The sequence below is a fragment of the Aotus nancymaae genome, unplaced genomic scaffold, assembly GCF_030222135.1.
Source record: "Aotus nancymaae isolate 86718 unplaced genomic scaffold, 86718_ANA_hifiasm-v0.15.2.pri h1tg000010l, whole genome shotgun sequence".
Taxonomy (NCBI): domain Eukaryota; kingdom Metazoa; phylum Chordata; class Mammalia; order Primates; family Aotidae; genus Aotus; species Aotus nancymaae.
Window position 1 is genome coordinate 33,854,511 of NW_026988421.1, and position 21,582 is coordinate 33,876,092.

General features: G+C 44.2%; 1 protein-coding gene across 2 annotated transcripts in view; it reads left to right on the forward strand.

Moving 5' to 3' along the window:
- PIK3AP1 (phosphoinositide-3-kinase adaptor protein 1) overlaps positions 1 to 21,582 on the forward strand; it is a 138,733-nt gene that overhangs the window by 57,696 nt on the left and 59,455 nt on the right. For both annotated transcript variants that reach the window (XM_021672918.2, XM_021672919.2), the window contains 5 exons: positions 12,088 to 12,224; positions 16,441 to 16,585; positions 17,628 to 17,770; positions 17,899 to 18,031; positions 20,391 to 20,587. In XM_021672918.2, the coding sequence (XP_021528593.2) occupies positions 12,088 to 12,224; positions 16,441 to 16,585; positions 17,628 to 17,770; positions 17,899 to 18,031; positions 20,391 to 20,587 (755 nt within the window). The remainder of the gene's footprint in view (positions 1 to 12,087; positions 12,225 to 16,440; positions 16,586 to 17,627; positions 17,771 to 17,898; positions 18,032 to 20,390; positions 20,588 to 21,582) is intronic.

The following is a 21,582-nucleotide window of genomic DNA, read 5'->3' on the forward strand; positions in this document are numbered from 1 at the left end:
GGATGCAGCATACCGATGGGTTTTGGCTTTTTATCCAATTAAAATATATGTAAGTTTAATACCAGCATTTGATGCTAGCTGGCTGTTTTGCCCATTAGTTGATGTGAATTTTTTATTGTGTTAAAGTTCTTTGCTTTTTGATATATTTTTGGAAAGGCTAATATTGGTTGTTCCTTTATATGTATAGTGCTTCTTTCAGAAGCTCTTGTAAAGCAGGCCTGGTGGTGGTGATGAACTCTCTAAGTACTTGTTTGTTCGCAAAAGATTTAATTTTTCCTTCGCACATAAAGCTTAGTTTGGCTGGATAGGAAATTCTGGGTTGAAAGTTCTTTTCTTTAAGGATGTTAAATATTGGTCCCCACTCTTTTCTGGCTTGTAGGGTTTCTGCTGAGAGATCTGCTGTAAGTCTGATAGGTTTCCCTTTATGGGTAACCTGAACTTTCTCTCTAGCTGCCCTTAGTATTTTCTCCTTCATTTCAACCCTAATAAATCTGGCAATTATGTGCCTTGGGGTTGGTCTTCTTGAAGAATATCTTTGTCGTGTTCTCTGTATTACCTGGAGTTGAATATTACCCTGCCTTGCCAGGTTGGGAAAATTTTCCTGAATGATATCCTGAAGAGTATTTTCCAACTTGGATTCATTCTCTTCATCACATTCAGGTACACCTATCAAACGTAAATTAGGTCTTTTCACATAGTCCCATATTTCCTGGAGACTTTGCTCATTCCTTTTCATCCTTTTTTCTGCATTCTTGTCTTCTCGTTTCATTTCACTGAGCTGGTCCTCGACTTCTGATATCCTTCCTTCCGCTTGATCAATTCGACGGTTTAAACTTGTGCATGCTTCGCGAAGTTCTCGTGTTGTGTTTTTCAGCTCCATCAATTCACTTATATTCTTCTCTAAATTGTCCATTCTCATTAACATTTCGTCAAACCTTTTTTCAAGGTTCTTAGTTTCTTTGCATTGGGTTAGAATAAGTTCTTTTAATTCACAGAAGTTTCTTATCACCCACGTTTTGAAACCTGCTTCTGTTATTGGAATACCGGTGTAATCTATTAAGCCTTGTTCCGTTACTGATGAGGAATTGCAATCCCCTGTAGAGGGAGAGGCATTCTGATTTTGAGTATTCTCTACCTTTTTATGCTGGTTTCTTCCCTTCATTATATATTTGTCCGTCTGTCGTCTTTATAATTACCGACTTTCTAACTGGGTCTCTGACGTGACTGACGTCCAACTTGTTGATTCCCTGCGCCGAAATCTGAGCAATTCACTGAGCCGGCCACAACAGCGGTGTTAAGATTGATGGTGCTTTTCTGCCCGGGAATATCCGGACTCTGCACCAAGAACTGGCGTACTAAGGCACCAGCAAAACCGCCACGCCGGCCACAAGAGTCGCCCTGGCGACCCGTGGAGCTCCTCCACTGGGAATCTCGTGGTCCGTGAGCAACTAATATTCGTCTGAAAGTGTGGCGTCCTCTCGTTCTTTGCGCTTTCACTGGGAGGTACGTGCCCGAGCTGCTAATCATCAGCCATCTTGGATCTCTCTCTTCGGATTGCTTTCTTAATGTGTCGTTCAGTGTTTTTGAACGTTTGCTATATGCTTTATTTTTTTCTTATAAAAATTCTTTATCATCCAACTTGATGGTGTACACTTTAGAATCAACCCTTTATCACTAGGGTGCATGGCTCATGGTATGGGAAACCCTGGCAGATGGACGACAGCATGGGTTTGGTTAAATTGTTGTTAGATTGCCTTATAGCGCACACTGGGTGACTTGGACACTGTACTTAGATTTCGGCTGTAAAATGTGCAGAAGGATACCAATCTAGTTGCTGTGATAAAATGGAATAATTTCTGTTGTGTTTTGCATAGTTCCTGGCATGTTGTAACTGCTCAAAAAATGACAGTTGTGTTTGTTTTTAAGAACCATGCTTGTTTATGCATTTCTCAAGGCTCAATATTGCCTTACAAGAGGAGTTAGCTTGCGTCTTCTGAAAAACATTCTCCAAGATCAGCAAACGTCATTCTTTTCCACACCCCTTCCAGAGCGCCAACTGAGTACCAGGCATGGTGTAGTGAAAAGAGGCAGTAAGCATTGTGGTGTGAAAGCTCAGTTGGAAAATGGGAGTGTGCAGCCTTGGGCTGGAGGCTGCTAGGGCGTATGGGATCCTGGCTGGTTCAATTGGCATGAAATATTTCTTGACTTAAACCCCATCCTTGGAATGTGCCTGTTTGCCACGGCGGCGGGTCACCACATACCTAACCAAGGCAGCATTGCTATGAACAAGGCAGCACCTTTAGGTGTCAGTGACAGCCCAAGCTCCAGGTTGTGTCTCATGAGTTTCAGAGTCACACTCCCAGACCAGGAATAGGAAGTGATGCCACCTTCCACTGCCCTGGGCCACATCTAGAAGGGAGGCAGGGCAGTGGTACCTGGGGGTGGGGGGTGGATTCCTACCTCTGCTCCGTGCTGCTGCTTGACCTTGACTGAGTAATTTCATTCCTTCTGGGTACTGTATTTTCATCTATAAAATGGGAATAAGACATTGATTCCTATCTTACAAGGTTGTTTTGAGGATTAAATGAGATTAGGACTATTGAGCAGTCCCCATAATATTTAATAAAGGGGAACTTTGATCTTTATCATTATGAGTGATAATAATGACTGTCACCAGCTCTTACCTAGCATGAGCTACTCCATATAGCATAGATATGGGTCCAGGTGCATACGTATATTTATTGCATTTCAACTTCATACAGTTTTTTTCAGATCCAAATAGTGTGTAGATTCCCCTTAAAGGAAAAAAATATTACGAAGCTTTAGTGGCGACAAATTAATGATTTTGATGTTGTTTAAATATGCATAGACATATTTAACTTTTTAAATTTATATGTTCTATAGTCATACATATTTAATTCAGTTTTTTTTTCTCTTGTTTTGGTTTTTTTTTTTTTTTGAGATGAAGTCTCCCTCTGTCACCCAGGCTGGAGTGCAATGGTGTGATCTTGGCTTACTGTAACCTCTGCCTCCTGGATTCAAGCAATTCTCCTGCCTTAGCCTCCCGAGTAGCTGGGATTACAGGCACACATCACCACGCCCAGCTAATTATTATACTTTTTTGTAGATATGAGGTTTCACCATGTTGGCCAGGCTGGTCTCGAATTCCTGGCTTCAGGTGATCCGCCCACCCCAGCCTCCCAAAATGCTGGGATTACAGAATGTGAGCCACCACGCCCGGCCCTATTTAATTCTTTATGTTTATTGTTCTTTCCCAACTCTGAAAGCAAAACAAATGAATAAGACATAAATACAGGTATAAAATACATAAAAGGCAAATGGACCACGTTGGTTTTGTCATAGAGGATGCTGCTTTATTGTGGCAGCGTCCTGTGCACCGCATGGAGGCTGTGGTACTCACCAATCTGTTGGGAGTTTTGCTGCATCTCCCCTGTGTTATTTTGGGGCTTGGATCTCCCACTACATTTCTCTATTTAAAGTAGTGTACAGGAAAATCTCCTTGTGTTCAGTTGGCACAAATGCCTCATTTCCATATCATCCTGCCCCCTTCTTTCCTCAGTAACCTCTGACATTTAGCATAGCATGACCTACCTGCAAAGCGATTGCAGACACAAACACAGGCTCAGAATCCTGTGGTAGGACTCCCTTATAACGTGGTCATTCAGATAATCTGAGAAGTTCTTGCATCCCATTTAAAAGGCATTATCATCTAAATGAAAAGCCCAGACACCAATTCTCATAAAGAACATACCTGAGGACTTTCAGCAGACGCTGGTCTGAGAGACAGTGACTCATATACTGACTGGATCTCCAAAGTATTTGAAGCAGTCTTCAAAATTAAACACAATATAAAAAAGAGAAATAGGCAAGACCAAGGACCTGGACAGGAGTATGAAAGAGATTAAGAACAAAATTTGTCACCAAGCTACCCAGCAAAAAGGGCCAAAGGTGAAATATACCAATGTTCGCTCATTCCTTTTGTCTAATAAGTAAAAGCAGTTAAGTTCTCTAAAGAGACAGACTTTTCCTGCCATGAATTCAAGGAGTATTTATTACATGGATCCTTTATAGATGATACTTTCAAGAACCAGATGCACACAGAAAGTCTTTTTCAATCATGTCTCCAGAGTTTCTCTAGACTTCATAAAAGCTGAGAGGATGTTGTGAAGTTTTAAAGCAGTGAGGTTGCTATTGGCATCTTAATAATACTTTACACTGAGGAGGATCCTTGGGGTTTTCAGAGTACCTTTGCTCAAACATTTATTATTTGAGTCTCAGGACAGCAAAGGTGATATTATCTTCAAAGGGGGAAGTAGTCCAAGAGGGATCTACATGTTCAAGTGGGAAGGTCTGAGACCACCCCACACTGTCAGGTGGGTTAGAGCGGTGCTTATGTCTGAGTGGGCATTTCCTTTGAAGGAAACTTTTAATCTGCTAAAGTACTTGGCCTCTGGCCCTACTGGGACTCTGCCTGCCCCATAGTGCATTGTGGAAGAGGCCACTGTGGCTTGTCAATCAGCGCCACCAGAATAACCCTGCAGAATGAATGACATCCTGCCTGACCTCCTGAAATGAGCGAGCTGCCAGTGGCTATCTAAGGTGACTGAATGAATGGACCTACTGGAAGGAACTGTATTTTATATGGCCTGTCTGAATGCTGGGAAATATCTGCCATGTATGGCACTTTTAGGATCAATCTCATTTGTGTCAAGCTGGGCTCTTGGGCAAAATGATTAGCTAATAGATTGCATTGGTTTTGTGCCTATTTTTTAAAAAATGATGAGCTAATAGAGCCAGTTGCTACTTTTTCTGTTACCCTACCCCCATTATCAAAGAAATGCTTTTTCATGATGGGAAATACTAAAATACATAAAATGATAGAAGGAAGAAGGGAGGGAGAGAGGAAAGAAGCATGCAGAATCCAGCTGCACATTTTCTTCTGACCATTTAAAATGCATTTTTTATATAATTGAAATCCTGCCGCATATGAGATATAATTTTATATCCTGCTTTTTTGCTCTGCATGCCATAAGCTTTTACCCACGTCACTTAGAACTCTTTGAAAATAATGTTTTGAATATTCTTTCAGGTTGTTTTCAGTTTTTTTTTTTTTTTTACTGGTGCAGAGCCTTTTGGTTCAGAATCTTTATTTTGGACTTTTATTTTTCTTCTTAAGAGAGACTTCTGGAAATAGAATTATGTTGCAAATGCTGTGAGCATTTTAAAGGCCTCCTCTTTCTCTAGATGTGGACACATGGCTTTCCAGAAAGATTGTGCAGTTTGTACTTCGGTCAGCAGCTAGGGAGTGTTTGTCCTCCAGTTACCTCTAAACAGTGCCCTGAGAACTTCACAGCATTTTCTAATTTGAAAGATAAAATAGCAAGAAAGTGTATTTTCATTTGCATTCTCATGATGATTAATGAGAATGAATGACATTTTATTTGTTTGAATGGGAAGGTAATTTGTATTCCTTCTTTTATGAATTGTCTTCTTAATGGTTTTGGGGTGTTTTTAAAGAGCTTTCTATGACATCTTCATATATTAAGATTAACCTCTTGTCATCTTTTCATATTTACTTCAAATTTTTAAACTGTTTGTGATTTGCCTTTTTTGTTTGTTTGTTCATTTGTTTTTTGAGATGGAGTCTCACTCTGTTGCCCAGGTGGGAGTGCAGTGGTGTGATCTCGGCTCACTGCAACCTCCGCCTCCTGGGTTCAAGTGATTCTCCTGCCTCAGTCTCCCCAGTCGCTGGGATTACAGGTGTGTGCCGCCACGCCTGGCTAATTTTTGTATTTTTAGTAAAGATGGGGTTTCACCATTTTGGCCAGGCTGATCTTGAACTCCTACCCTCAGGTGATCCACCCTCCTCAGCCTCCCAAAGTGTTGGGATTACAGATATGAAGCACTGCACCTGGCCAACAATTATACCTCTTTGTTGAGGTATAATTCACATACTATCAATTTAGCCATTTAAAGTGTACAATTCAATTGTTTTTCAAGTATTCACAGATTTATACAATATTCACCATAATCAATTTTAGAGTATTTTCAATTTTGGAATATTTTCAATCAAAATTTTAGAATATTTTCATCACCTCAGAAAAAAATTCCATGCCTCTTAGCTATTGTCCCACCATCTTGCCAATCTCCTCAAGCCAAAGCAACCACTAATCTACTTTCTGTCTCTATAGATTTGACTGTCCTGGACACATCACATATTGGAATCATATAATGTGTAGTCTTTTACGACTGTCTTCTTTTGTTTAGAATAATGTTTTCAAGATTCATCCATGCTGTAGCATGTGTCAGTACATCATTCATTTTTATTTATCTATTTTAATAAGAAAAGGTATATCTATTTATCATCTACAACATGTTGTTTTGAAATTTCTTTCTTTTATTGTTGAGTAATGTTCTGTTATATGGACATACCACATTTTGTTTATCCCTCATCATTTGATGGACATTTGGGTTGTTTCCATCTTTTGGCTATTAGGAATGACACTGTTGTAGATTTTAGATTTTAGTTTTTTGTTTGTTTACTAAAGTTTTAAATTCATGTTATCAAGTTTGGCTTATTGAGATTGTGATTTTTTTTTATTTGTTTGATTAACAAATCTTTTCCCTAACCACTGGTAAAATGCTCAGACATATATTCTTAATCTCCCCACTAACCTGGGCTTGGGTTTATTAAAATTTGCTTATTTTTATTTTGGGTTTTAATCTCAAATCCATCTAAATTTCATTTTGGAGTTATAAAAATCAGGAATAATCTAAATAATACCCATCACTTTTCCCTCTCCCTCATAGATAATATTTTCTAGCACCATCTGCTGAATCATCCTTCATACTAACCATTTCATTTAGTCTGTATTGATTTCTTTTTTCTTTTTTTTAGAGACAGGGTCTCTCTCTGTCACCCAGGCTGGAGTGCATGGCATGATCTGCATCCTCTACCTCCTGGACTCAAGCAATCCTCCCACCTCAGCCTCCCTAGTAGCTGGGACTACAGGCACATGCCACCATGTCCGGCTAATATTTTTGAATAGACTTTATATGCTAAAGCAGTTTTAGGTTCATAGCAAAATCAAGTGGAAAGCACTCGAAGTTCCATGTCTGCTCTGCCCCTGAATACATATACACAGCCTCCCCCCACCTCCATCAACATCCTGCACCAGAGTAGCACATTTGTTACCACTGATGAATCTACATTGATGCATCATTATCACTCACCCAAAGCCTATAGTTTATATTAGGATTCACCTAGTGTTGTATATTCTATTGGTTTGGAGAAATGTCTAATAACATGCACCCACCAGTATAGTGTCATATGAGTAGTTTCATTGCCCTAAAAAGCCTCTGTGCTCTGCCTAGTCATTCTTTCTTTCCTCCTAACCACGGGCAACCACTGATCCATAGTTCTGCCTTTTCCAGAACGTCATATAGTTGGAATCATACAGTGTGTTTTCAGATTGACCTCTTTTTTTTTTTTTTTGAGATGGAGTTCCCTATTGTCTCCCAGGCTGAAGTGCAGTGGCGTAATCTTGGCTCACTGCAACCCTTGCCTCCTGGGTTCAAGCGATTCTCCTGCCTTAGCCTCCTAAGTGGCTAGGATTACAGTTGTGCACCAGCATGCCTGGCGTATTTTTGTATTTTCACTAGAGACAGGTTTTACCATGTTGGCCAGGCTGGTCCCAAATTCCTGACCTCAGGTGATCCACCTACCTTAGCCTCCGAAAGTGCTGGGATTACAGGGGTGAGCCACTGCGCCTGGCTCAGATTGACTTCTTTCACTTAGTAATGTGCGTTCAGGTTTTCTCCATGGCATTTCAGGGCTTGCCAGCTCATTTCTTTTTAATGCTGAATAGTGTTTCATTGTCTGGAGGTACCACACTTTATCCATTCACCTACTGAAGGACATGTTGGTCACTTCCAAGTTTTGGCTGTTATGAACAAAGCTGCTATAAACATTTGTGTGCAGGTATTTGTGTGACTGTAAGTTTTCAACTCTTTTTTTGTAAATACGAAGGAGCATGATTGTTGGGTTGTTTAGTAAGCTTGTGTTTAGTTTTGTAAGCCTGTCTTCCGAAGTGGCTGTACCATTTTGCATTCCTACCAGCAAGGCGAAGAACCTCAGCAAAGGATGCAAGTTCTTGTTGCTCCACATCCTCACCCTCACCAGCATTTGGTGGTGTCAGTGTTCTCGATTCTGGCCATTCTAATAGACGTGTAGTGCTATCTCATTGTTGTTTTAGTTTTCATTTCCCTGATGACATATGATGTGGACCATCTTTTCAAGATATACAGATGGCTTATTTGCCATCCACATGTCTTATTTGATGAAGTGTCTGTTCAGGTCTTTTGCCCTTTTTTAAAATCAGGCTTTTTATTTTCTGCCTGTTGAGTTTTAAGAATTCTTTGTAGCCAGGCGCGGTGGCTCACGCCTGTAATCCCAGCACTTTGGGAGGCCGAGGCGGGTGGATCACGAGGTCAAGAGATCGAGACCATCCTGGTCAACATGGTGAAACCCTGTCTCAACTAAAAATACAAAAAATTAGCTGGGCATAGTGGCGCGTGCCTGTAATCCCAGCTACTCAGGAGGCTGAGGCAGGAGAATTGCCTGAACCCAGGAGGCGGAGGTTGCGGTGAGTCGAGATTGCGCCATTGCACTCCAGCCTGGGTAACAAGAGTGAAACTCCATCTCAAAAAAAAAAAAAAAAAGTTCTTTGTATATTTTGGGCACAAGTCTTTTATTAGGTATGTCTTTTGCAACTATTTTCCCCCAGACAACGGCTTATTGCTGCATTCTCTTGACAATGTCTTTGTACTGGTTTTTAATGCTTTTTTAAATTCCATATTAAGTTTTTAGGGGAATGAAGCTTTAATTCTGGACTATCTCTTGTATTCAGTTGCTGTGTCCATTCTGTTTTTAATAACTTTAATATAAAATAGGACTATCCTTTATTATTTTTTAAAACTTTACTGGAAGACATAATACCTATATAAATGGAGTTTTCCAGGATAGAAAAAAATTAGTATTGTAGAGAAGAACATTGTCCAGAATTAAATTCAATTCAAAGAAGATTGTGTGGCTTTTACTCTAAATATTATTTTTAAACTGAGGAAGGTTTTTTCATGGTTGTTACATTTTTTTTCATGGTTATTGATTTAGTCAGGTTTTCTACTTCTTTAAAGACAATTTCAATACTTTATATTTTTCTATTAAAATTGTGCTGAGATTTTCTTTTCTTTTCTTTCTTTCTTTTTTTTTTTTTGTAGAGACAGGATTTCTCTATGTTGCCTAGGCTGGTCTCGAACCCCTGGCCTTAAGTGATCCTCCCACCTCTGCCTCCCAAAGTGCTGGGATTACAGGCATGAGCTACCATGCCCAGCTGCACTGAGCTTTTCTTAGCAAGGAGTTCTCACTTTAATATGAATTCTTAACATAGACTTTTCACTCAATGTGTTTCTTAAAATTTCCCTATGTGTCGTTACCATTCCTTTCTCATTTGACTAATTTATATTTTCTCCATTCTTTTCTAAGTTATATTTACTAGAGCTTTGACTCTTTAGCCAGAAGGCTAGTGGGTCAGTAATTTGGGAGAAATAAAGGATTTTTCTTTCTTGAAACAATGGTAGATTGCACTGTGGATCCATCCCAAAGAAGTAATGCCTGTGTGATATATTACAATAGGTAACTGGCAAGAGTTTGAGCCACTCCAGCCACTGTGGCCACTCTAGTATCTAAACAGTTCTGGAGCAAGACATAGTTTCAAGGAGCTTCTGTCTGTTTGAAGTAACCGACTGAATGTTTCAAGTCCATGGGATTATTTTCTTATCCCAGAGGAATCTCAGAAATATTTTTTAAAATGATGTGTCCAGGAATCTCATAATAATTAACTGAAACTTAAGAAGACGACTATGAATTGTCCCTATCTTTTTGGCTTTTTCCATTACAAGCTCCTCTGCTGGGTCAGGGTTGCTTGGGTGGCATTTATAGCTCTGTCCAGGGCGATGGGCCCTGGCTGTTTTAGAAGTGATCAGTCAAGGAGAGAAGGGTGTGGGGAAGGGCGTCGCCAGCAGAGAAAATGCCAGCCTATTGTGTTTGCTTTTGCAGGGAGTGAGAGGAGAGCCAGGAGGATTACAAAGGAGAATTGGAGGAGACTGGTGGTTCTGATGCCCTGCTAAAAACCTATCACCTTGCTTAGAACACCCTGGGTCATTTGCTCTACCTTTTAACACTAGATTCTGCCAAGGTCTTTAGCAGCATTCAAATAGGCCTTCTGCAGTGGCATGTTTTGGGAAAAATCACAGAGGGGGAATAGTGGCAAGAGTACATGCCTCTTTGCACGTTGCTCTCTGGGGCAGCCCATAGACACTCAGCAGTCAGATCCAGGCTCTGGGATGGGACCTCTACTCTAGGCTATGTAGCTTTTAAGCTGCATGGCTAGGGAAGAAGCCCTGGTCTCTCCCCTGACCTGAATAGGCCAGGGATCAGTGCCTTGTAGTTATAGCAATAGGATACGGTGGTACTGTGGCCCTGTGGCCATGCCCCCACCTCAGCCTTTATGGTTGTGTAAGTACAGCCTCTTCCTAACATGACCTAGGGTCTAGGGTGAAAGGCTGTGGTTGCAGCTTTCTAGGGTTCCTATCAGCAGCTGATTTGTAACCCTAGCATTCTACCAGGACAGTTGCCATAAACTCTCTGAGGCCAATTTTCTCCCAGGAAACCAGCCTGCAGGAATCAGCCAACTAACCCTTGCTTCTCACCTCTCCTATCCTTTTAGATGATGGACTCTCTGAAAGCAGGGTTAGCGTCTGATTCATCCTTAGGTTCCCTCAAGTACCTAACACATTTGGTTGGTTGTAAAAGTGGTTAAGGAATGAATGAGAGCAAGCCCAAAAAAGAGACTGATGAAACTTCTCTCTCCTCTCAACCATTTTTTCTTGAGATGGAGTTTCACTCTTGTTACCCAGGCTGGAGTGCAGTGGCACAGTCTCAGCTCACTGCAACCTCCACCTTCCAGTTTCAAGTGATTCTCCTGCCTCAGCCTCCCAAGTACCTGGGATTACAGGCATGTGCCACCACACCTGACTAATTTTGTATTTTTAGTAGAGATGGGGTTTCACCCTATTGTCCAGGCTGGTCTCAAACTCCTGACCTCAGATGATCTGCCTGCTTCAGCCTCCCAAAGTGCTGGGATTACAGGTGTGAGCCACCGCACCTGGCCCTCTCAACCATTCTTAACTATCTTTGAATTCTGTCCCTCTTTGAGGATCTGATGCTTTGAACCATCTCCAGAAAAGTATAGGCAAGAGATATACATGTGCATGCATATGCACACACACACACACACACACACAGTCTTGCACACAACCTCAGAGGTAAGTCTATCAATTAACAGTTCCTGGTTAAGAGCCCCTGCCTTCGAGTTCTGGTAGGTTCTCAGCAGCATCTCATTCTGAGCCAATACCCCACACATTTGCACACTCCTGCTCACCAGCACTGACTCTGTGCATGCTCTAATCTTCCCATGGTAGGAGTGTTCCCGATTTATCTAAGGTTCGTTGAAAATAATTGCTTTTCACTGTTGCTTCCAGAGGGGATACATTGACTAGCCGTTACCCTGAGACCTAGTGGCTTTCTGGACAGTGCAGATTTTACCTGATGTTCCAAGAATGACCTTTAGGTGGACAGTCCCTACTTGAACCCACCTAAGGGGAAAGGGCCTCCTTCCTTTCCTCACTCCTCTTCGTCTCTACAGGAAGTCTGGAGGTAAAGCTTCCAGAAACCCATTGGTTAAGACCAAACCTCAGACTTTTTGGCCTTCCCCTCCACCACTGTCTTCCCTCTTGCTGTCATCCTACCCTGTGGCCTACATGCTGGTTGGCTTTTCCCCACTAGGTCCTCTTTCATGATTTCCTGAGTCAGTCCCTTCTGCTTGTATTTGTTCGACCTTCAGAGCCATTTCCTATTTTGCAATGTTTGGGGTTCTCATGGGGTGGAACGTGCCCACCAGTTCTCCTTCCTACCATTCCCATTCAGCGGTGTCATCTATTTCATAGATTCTGGCTGTGACTCAGTCACCGACACCGAGCCTGAGGACGAGAAGCCTGTTTCCTACTCAAAGCAGCAGAGCCTGCCGACGGTGACGTCACCTGGGAACCTGATGGTGGTGCAGCCGGACCGCATTCGCTGTGGGGTAGGCACTGCTGGGGGCCTGGTAGCTGGATGTCAACACTTGGCCTTTTCAAATGCATGCATTTGTTGTAGTAAAGAGAGCGGGTTCTCATGTTGCACCTCAGCATAATTGCAGCCTTCCTTTGGGATTTCCTTTGGGTACCCTGTTACCTGGGTCTTAAACACATCGAGTTCCCTTGAGTAAGAAAGAGACTAGTCCAGGGAGATGTGTGTCATCAGTCTAAGACTTCTATTCTATAGATCAGTAACATGGAGCATCCAGGAGACCAGCAGACAGGAGCATTCCAGACACTAATGCTAACCTGAGAGTTAGAGGCCTGTGTCTCTTCCTGGTAGCCTAGTACTGGGAGGAAGGAAATGCATCTTGGGTATCTGACAGCTTGCTTCTCCATCGCTGGCCACCACCATGGCCCAAGGAAGTCTTGAAGCTTGATGGCTGAAACTCACTGGCCAATATTGCTTGTTTTTTTTTTTTTTGAGATGGAGTTTCGCTCTTGTTACCCAGGCTGGAGTGCAATGGCGTGATCTCGACTCACCGCAACCTCCACCTCCTGGGTTCAGGCAATTCTCCTGCCTCAGCCTCCTGAGTAGCTGAGATTACAGGCACGCACCACCATGCCCAGCTAATTTTTTGTATTTTTAGTAGAGACGGCATTTCACCATGTTGACCAGGATGGTCTCGATCTCTTGACCTTGTGATCCACCCGCCTCAGCCTCCCAAAGTGCTGGGATTACAGTGTGAGCCACTGTGCCCAGCCCAATATTGCTTTTTAAAGGGATCAGATTAATGTCATACATCATTCGACTAGCATTTTCAGGGGTAGGGCATATCTTAAATGAGGACTTGAGTATGTGGCCCGATTGATGAGCCACTGCCATTTGAATCCTACGCTAGTACTGATGGTTTTTTATTATTTTTCCTTTCCTAATTAAAAATGTGTGACATTTATGATAGTTCATAGCAGCAGAATGCTTCCTTAATGGATACAAGCTCTTTGCTAAAACGGCTCTGTGGGCTCCTTGAGGCAAGAGGGCATGGGAGCCTTGGCAGTGGGCAGCACTGACTTCCTCACCTTTGTGAGTGGTTTCATGCCAGCTGAGGCCACGAGGCATTTGGCAAGCACTTCCTACATGGGGTTGCTAACTGCTTCTTTGGCCCAGATTTAACTGATAGACATTGTATTAGTTCGCTTCCATGCTGCTGATAAAAACATACCCGAGACTGGGCAAGTTACAAAAGAAAGAAGTTTAACTGGACTTACTGTTCCACATGGCTGGGGAGGCCTCACAATAATAGCGGAAGGCAAGGAGGAGCAAAGGCATGTCTTACATGGATGGCATTAGGCAAAGAGAGAGAGAACTTGTGCAGGGGAACTCCTCTTTTTAAAACCATCAGATCTCATGAGACTCATTTGCTATCATGGGAAAGACCTGCCCCTCATAATTCAATCATCTCCCACCAAGCTCCTCTCATGTGGGAATTGTGGGAGTTACAATTCAAGATGAGATTTGGGTGAGGACACAGCCAAACCATATCAGACATGTTTCGTTTGGACTGCACAGTGTTTATTTATTTATTTTTTTTTGAGATGGAGTCTCTCTCTGTCATCCAGGTTGGAGAGCAGTGGTGAGATCTCAGCTCACTGCAACTTCCACCTCCCAGGTTCAAGTGATTCTCATGCCTTAGCCTCCCAAGTAGCTGGGATTGCAGGTGTGCACCCCCACACTCAGCTAATTTTTTTGTATTTTTATGAGAGACTGGGTTTCACCATGTTGGCTAGGTTGGCCTCAAGCTCCTGGCCTCAAGTGATCCATTCACCTTGGCCCCACAACATGCTGGGATTACGGGTATGTGTTACCATACCTGGCCAAGACTGCACAGTGTTTTAAAAGTTAGACATTGGCTGGGTGCAGCGGCTCACACCTGGAATGCCAAGACTTTGGGAGGCCAAGGCAGATGAATCCCTCGAGCTCAGGCGTTTGAGGCCAGCCTGGGCAACATGGTGAGACTCCCATCTTTATTTTTATATTTTACTTTTTAAAATTATTTTTAAAAGTTAGGCATAAAAATCTTTGTTTCCAGCTTCCTTTGAATCAGAATCTGGTCATATTAGGCCAAAGACGATTGGCAGGGGGGCTGAGCAACCCTTTACATGGACTGTGCATCCCCTAGTTAGGGGGTTCCCATATTCCCTATTCTCTATACTCAGCCTATCTCACTCCTTTGCCTTACTGGCCATGCCTTTATGGACATTTCCATTTTAAATCTTCCCATGCCACTTCCTGCCTTCCAATGCCCCTCTGGTCAGGCTGTTGGGTGCCCATAGGTAAAGGGGGGTTGGAACCAAAGTGTGATCTCCTTCGCTCACCTCCGTGATTTTTCCAGGGTCCCATTCCCGTCTTGACTGCCTGTGAACCCAGGATTCTCCTTGTTACCGATTTCAGGCCTCTGGATCCTGGGGGGAGGGAGAGGGGCAGGCTGGGATTGGATCCTGACTGTCAGTAGGGGAGATACACATTCTCATTGGCTCCTCATGCTTCCTGGCAGAAAGTGCAGGTGGGACAGGGCTGGGCCTGCAGCAGGAGGGACAACCACCACAGCACATGTGTGTGCAGCCTCAGCAGCCCCCAGCAGCCAGGATCACTGCCCTCCCCATTACCTGTCATAAAGTCCAAGCTGGCCACACCCTCTCATGGCCCTTGTCATGAAGGGCTAATCTGAGGACTATAGCAGAGTCTTAGGAGGAACATTTGGGGATTTGCTATGGCCAGAAATCTCTCCTTACCCCGTGCGTTTTTTGGAGAGACTGCCCTTACCAGTTCAGCCTGAGAGGCTCATTCCCCACGTAACCAGCACAAGCAGAATTACTCCATTTGGCAGGCTTGGTGTGAGATCTTAAAGCAAGCTAAAAGAATTATTCAAAGTGCTTGATGCTTTGGGAAAATTAATTGCCCAAGAAGTTCTTTTTGCCCAATGGTAAAGTCCAGTGAAGGAGGACTGCATGAAGAGCAGAGCCCAGGAGGGCTTCTCTCACGCTGCAAGGGGCATGGGAGTCACCTGGGCATCTTATTGGGATGCAAACTCTGGCTCAGTGGGGCCAGGAGGGGCCTGAGGTTCTGCATTTCTAGCAAGCTTCCAGGGGATGCCGATGCTGCTGCTCCCGTGGCTCCACCTTGAGTAGCAAGACTGGTCTAGAGCCAGTGTTCTCAAGCTATCTGTGGTGAAGGACTTCTAAGAAGATGTACAGTTCTGAAATGGACCAATGATTTCATTTAAAAAAATACACCAGAAATGCTATGCAAAATGAAATAAAAAGACATATAAATCCCAGCACTTTGGGAGGCTGAGGCAGCCAGATCACCTGAGGTCAGGAGTTCAAGACCAGCCTGGCCAACACAGCGAAACCCTGTCTCAACTAAACATACAAAAATTAGCTGGGCATGGTGGCAGGCACCTGTAGTCCCAGCTACTTGGGAGGCTGAGGCAGGAGAAGTGCTTGAACCTGGGAGGCAGAGGTTGCAGTGAGCTGAGGCCACACCACTGCACTCTAGCTTGGATGACAGACTAAGACTTTGTCTCACAAAAAAAAAAAAAGGCATATTAAGTATCAGCCTTAAGTTTCTTTGTTTTTTTTTTTGTTTTTTTTTTGGTTTGGTTTGGTTTTGTTTTTTTGAGACAGAGTCTTACTCTTGCCCTGGCTGGAGTGCAGTGGCACGATCTCATCTCACTGCAACCTCTGCCTCCTGGGTTCAAGCGATTTTTCTGCCTCAGCCTCCTGAGTAGCTGGGACTACAGGCACCTGCCACCACGCTTGGCTAGTTTTCGTATTTTTAGTAGAAACAGGGTTTCACCATGTTGGCCAGGCTGGTCTCAAACTCCTGACCTAATGATCCTCCGACTTCAGCCTCCCAAAGTGCTAGGATTACAGGCCTGAGCCACCACACCCAGCCAAATTTTATTAGTATTATTATTATCAGCTTCAACAGACATAAAAGGATTCCATTCAATTGCTATAAATATTTACTCTCGGTTGTTGTGACTTGTCTCGTTGGGATTGGTAGCAAACAGTTCACTGTCCAGCACTGGACCACTGAGTCTACCCTGCCCCAGAGGACCCTCAGTAGAGCTGGGGCAGTAGAGCTGGGGAGACCCTCAGGCCCAGCACCCTACGGGGATCTGAGAGGGAGAGGGGACAATGACTGTCCTCCCATTTCAGGCAGAAACAACTGTCTACGTTATTGTGAGATGTAAGTTGGATGACAGGGTGGCGACGGAGGCAGAGTTTTCTCCTGAGGATTCTCCCTCTCTGAGGATGGAAGCCAAGCTGGAGAATGAGTACACCGTTTCCGTGAAAGCTCCCAGTAAGTAGCCCCCTGTGAATGTGATGATGTAGGACTCCACTGCTTATTTGCTATGCTGTCACCAATGCCAGATATTACCATTTTAAATGTGTTTGCTAATTGGATACTCTTTGGAGAGTAGTCCATTGTTTTCATATGCACTTCTTTGATTATTAGTGTGGGTGAATATTTTTCCATGGTCTCTGTTGTCGCATTTCCTCTTTTGTGAATCTCTGTGGTTGGTGTTATTTTTAATTTTCTCTTTCCCCCTCAAAACCCCTTCCTGTGGTATAGCATCCCGCCCCAGGGAGAGCACGTCGTCATGACAGCAGCTCATGACTTGCAGTGAACCAATTCAGCCCACCCAGTGTGACAGAGACACAGTTTCACCTCCCATGATTTTCCCTCCTTCTGTGACCACTGGCCTTTGTGTAAAGTGCCTTAAACCTGAATTTTCTTCCTGTTCATTGAGGCACTGGGCCTACACTAGTGAGGAAAAAGATGAAAATTTTTTGAAAATTAAGTTGCAGACCCAATGAGGATAATTGCTGAGACCCACAGCCCTGCCATGTGCTGGTTTACTCACCTGCTACCTCCACCCGTTCCCTCATCCCACCCCAGCTCACCTACACCTGTTCCCTCATCCCGCCCCAGCTCACCTCTACCCTTTCCCTCATCCCCCCCAGCTCACCTCTACCCTTTCCCTCTTCCCCCCCAGCTCACCTCCACCCATTCCTGTTCCCTCATCCCTCCCCCAGCTCACCTCCACCCTTTCCCTCACTCCCACCCCAGCTCACCTCCACCCTTTCCCTCACTCCCACCCCAGCTCACCTCCACCCTTTCCCTCACTCCCACCCCAGTTCACCTCCACCCTTTCCCTCACTCACACCCCAGCTCACTTCCACCCTTTCCCTCACTGCAGCCCTAGCTCACTTCCAAGATCTTTCTTCCAGGCCCCAGTTAGTGTCCTTGACACTCAGGTGGAGTGTGTGTATCCACAGCCACTTTTCCCTGGGTGCTTTTTCTTCGTGGGAATTTTGATAGTATCTTTTCTTCTGTTCAGACCTTTCATCTGGGAATGTTTCTCTGAAGATATATTCCGGAGACTTAGTGGTGTGTGAAACCGTTATCAGCTATTATACTGACATGGAAGAAATTGGGAATTTATTGTCCAATGCTGCAAATCCTGTGGAATTCATGTGTCAGGTAAGGATACTGCAAGGAAACCTGAGCTTTCTGGGCATGTAATTTCTGCTCAAGGCTTAGCAATCTTGAATCTGTGGGATGGGAGAGAGCTGGATTTCACATCTGACCATCTTCACTTTTGTATTCAGGCCTTTAAAATTGTGCCCTACAACACAGAGACCCTTGACAAACTGCTAACCGAATCCCTGAAGAACAATATCCCTGCAAGTGGACTGCACCTCTTTGGAATCAACCAGCTGGAAGAGGAAGATATGATGACAAGTAAGTCTACAGTCAAACCTCAGGAAATCAACATCCTGTCAACATATGTGTTTACTTTCTGCTGGGACTCTTCTGGGTCCCTTCTCTATAATCTCTCCTTTGATAAGGACTCATTCTTCACTAGGTAGCCTCATTCTTCTAAATTACAAATCTGAATACTTTACCGCCTTCTCAAAACACATGTGGTGGCTTTCGGAGGAGTAGGCAATGAGTGATTTTAAATCGGTTTGGCGTAAGCCAGCGGAGCTCGTTATAATTATTCCTCATAGGGATAGCATGAGGAACGGGTAAGCTGTATACTCTGTCAAGGGAGGTTCCCACTTGCCTTCTAGATAAAATCTGAACTGCTTAATCTGGAAACAAGCCCTCATCTCTCTCCACACTCCTTCTTGGCTTTTCTGTGCTTTGCTCTGCAGGAGGTATGAGCTTTTTCCTCCTGTCTCTTGCCACAGACTCATGGAATGACCGTTCTTCCTCCCGGCTTGGTTGCTGTTCACCTGGCTAACTTCTCTCACTTCCCTATAGCAGCTTAGGTAGCACTTCCCCTGGAAGGCCTTCTCCAAACCTCCAGTAGGTTCCATTCACCTGCTTTGCACCCCCCGACCACCAGCACGTTGGGTGCCATTGTCCTAGCACTCCTCAGCTGTGTCTGTCCTCTTTGCTAGGCTGTCCGCTCAGTGAGGGCTGGAACTGTTCCTGGGTGGCTGGCTTGCTATAGGCTCTAAACAAGTACTTGTTGAATGAGGGAGGAGCAGCCTCTTGTGTACATGGGACATGCTGGGAGCTGGGAGAGTCACACACCTTGCACAGGGATGGTGCTGGGCGTTCTGGACAGGTTGCCCATTGTAGCGTCTCTGAGGACACCACCCTTCCTGCATGCCATGGTTGCACTGCACGAATGGGACCCAAGTCTCTGGTTACCCTCTGCCTACATTCCATCCCTCTGTAGCCTAAGAGAACCATAAGGATGAGGTTACATGACCTTCAAGGCCTCCTCCTGGGAGATTCTCTTTCGTATTGCCTCTCCCCATTTTCCTACTATGGAATGTTCTTGCGGCACTTTTGTGGTTTGACTATTCTCTATTAAGCTTAGAGCTCAAGGGAAAGTATTTCATAGCCTGACAATCTAGGATCATGGGAATATTTTCAGACCCTTCATCTCAAGGGTCATATTTGGAATAGAAGTCTGGGTTTGTCATGTTAAAAAATAGACATTTGTATGTAAATATTATATATCTATAAACTTGTTGGGCTTAAAAATAAACATTTATGAAAAAAGAGATTTGTCCCCAGCTCCACAGACCCAAGCATGTCCATTTTCTTGGTTGAGTTCAACTTGCTATATTCAGATAACAGTAGGTGGAGAGGTCCGTGGGGACCCAACACCTCTCTAGAGTACTTTGCTTCCCACCAATTAGAGTGAACTGACGTCCTGGTGGGGCTTGTGTGCATTAAGACCAATGTTCAGAATCTCTCCTAAATATGAATCCCACTGAATACCATCTTACTAACCCTCCCAGGTCCTTTTGAGAGAGTCTGGAAGTATTTTCTGGTTGAGAGCTAAAGGCTGCAGAAAGTCTAAGGAACATACCCAGGATTACTTGGTGTACTTATCATGAAATCAGGAATAAGGGCTAAGAGGATGAACTTCTTTCTTTTAATCAGCTTGAAACAATAGCTTTAAAATTCATACTCTGAACTTGGCAGAGAAGTTCAAAACATGATTCCTATTGTACTTTGTGGCTGCTAGTTAGGCCTTTTAAAAAAAGTCAGCACATTTTGAATTAGTACTTTCTCTCAGGATTTTCTAGTCTTGTTGGAGAAGATGGCAGGGTATTAAGTATTAGATTTGCTAATTAATTAAAATGTTAGGGCTAGGCGTAGTAGCTCATGCTGTAATCCCAGCACCTTGGGAGGCAGAAGCAGGCAGATCAGTTGAGGTCAGGAGTATGTGACCAGCCTGGATAACATGGTGAAACCCCATCTCTACTCAAAATACAAAAATTAGCTGGGCATGGTGCATGCCTGTAATCCCAGCTACTCGGAAGACTGAGGCAAGAGAATCACTTGAACCCAGGAGGCAGAAGTTGCAGTGAGCCAAGATCTCACCACTGCACTCCAGCCTGGGCAACAGAGCGAGACTCCATCTCAAAAAGAATAATTATTTCCTCTGCACCTGAGGACATGATCTTCAGTGGTGTCCTGAAGGAAGCTGTTAGATGTTAGGTCAATCAAGCAGTGAGTAATGACTGGGTGCCTACAGTCGCCATGCTAGTCTCGGCAGCTTCATCTCCATGAAGAAGGACGCCCTGCGCCTTTATTTTTATCTGTCAATTCAGTTTTCCTTGATGATTTTCAGATCAGAGGAATGAAGAGCTGCCCACCTTGTTGCATTTTGCTGCGAAGTATGGACTGAAGAACCTCACTGCCTTGTTGCTCACCTGCCCGGGAGCCCTGCAGGCATACAGCGTGGCTAACAAGCATGGCCACTACCCCAACACCATCGCCGAGAAACACGGCTTCAGAGACCTGCGGCAGTTCATCGACGAGTATGTGGTAAGGTCAAGGCAGGAGGGGCCCAGGCGTAGAAATGCACTCTGTGGTTGTAGGGCTGCCTTTCCACCTAAAATACCCACAGATTTTATCTCTAGCATGTCCTCGTGTGCCTCTTCTGGGTGTGGGCAGTGTGTGTGGGCTTAAGAAATGAGCCCTAGAGTCACATGGACCTGGGTCCAAATTCCTGTACCAACACTTGTTGGTCTTGTGACACTGGGCAAGTCACATATCCTCTCTCGGTGTCCTAATATGCAGAAGGAAGATAATCATAGTTCCAGTCGTTGAGTTCTTTTGAAGGTAAAAGGGAATCATTTCTATAAAACACTGAGGTTCACCTTCAAAGAATTTACAGAAACATTTCTAGAGTGAATCTGCTGAAGGTAGAGGCTGACCACCCCATCCCACCTCCCCACCTACCTCCAAGGCACCTTGCTGGGATGCTCCCAGCTGCCTCAGGTGAACCTATAGGCCTATAGGCCCAGGTGAACTGTTAGGCTTGGTTATTCTTTAGCAGAGACCACAAAAAGCTATGCACCTGGAAAGGCATCAGGGCAGCAACTCTGAGGCCCATCTCCCGCTGACAGCCTTGCTCTCTCTTTCTAACCCCCTGCCTGGGTCCCATCTTAAGACAGGCAGGTACACCCAGTCTTTATCTGATCATCTGGTTTGGGGCCCTCAGCTCCTCCTTGAACACTGACTTCTGGGTCCTTCTTTGAAGCTGATTGCCCCCCATGTCTGCATCTTATCCCATGCCCCAGGATTGCCTCTGATGTCCGGGAAGCAGCTGCTCTTCCTGATCCCAATCCTTCCTGGTTTTCCTCCTTCTTCACAGACTCTCATGGGGTACCTGAGAATAGCTCAGCCTCTCACATGGGGCTGTGACCTCACAGGGAGCAATAAACACAAACCTCTCTCGACCTCCAAACAGGAGGGAGTTTGACATGCCCCAGAAACTTAACTCCCTGCTCTGTGTTGGAAAATCTATAAGACAGTGA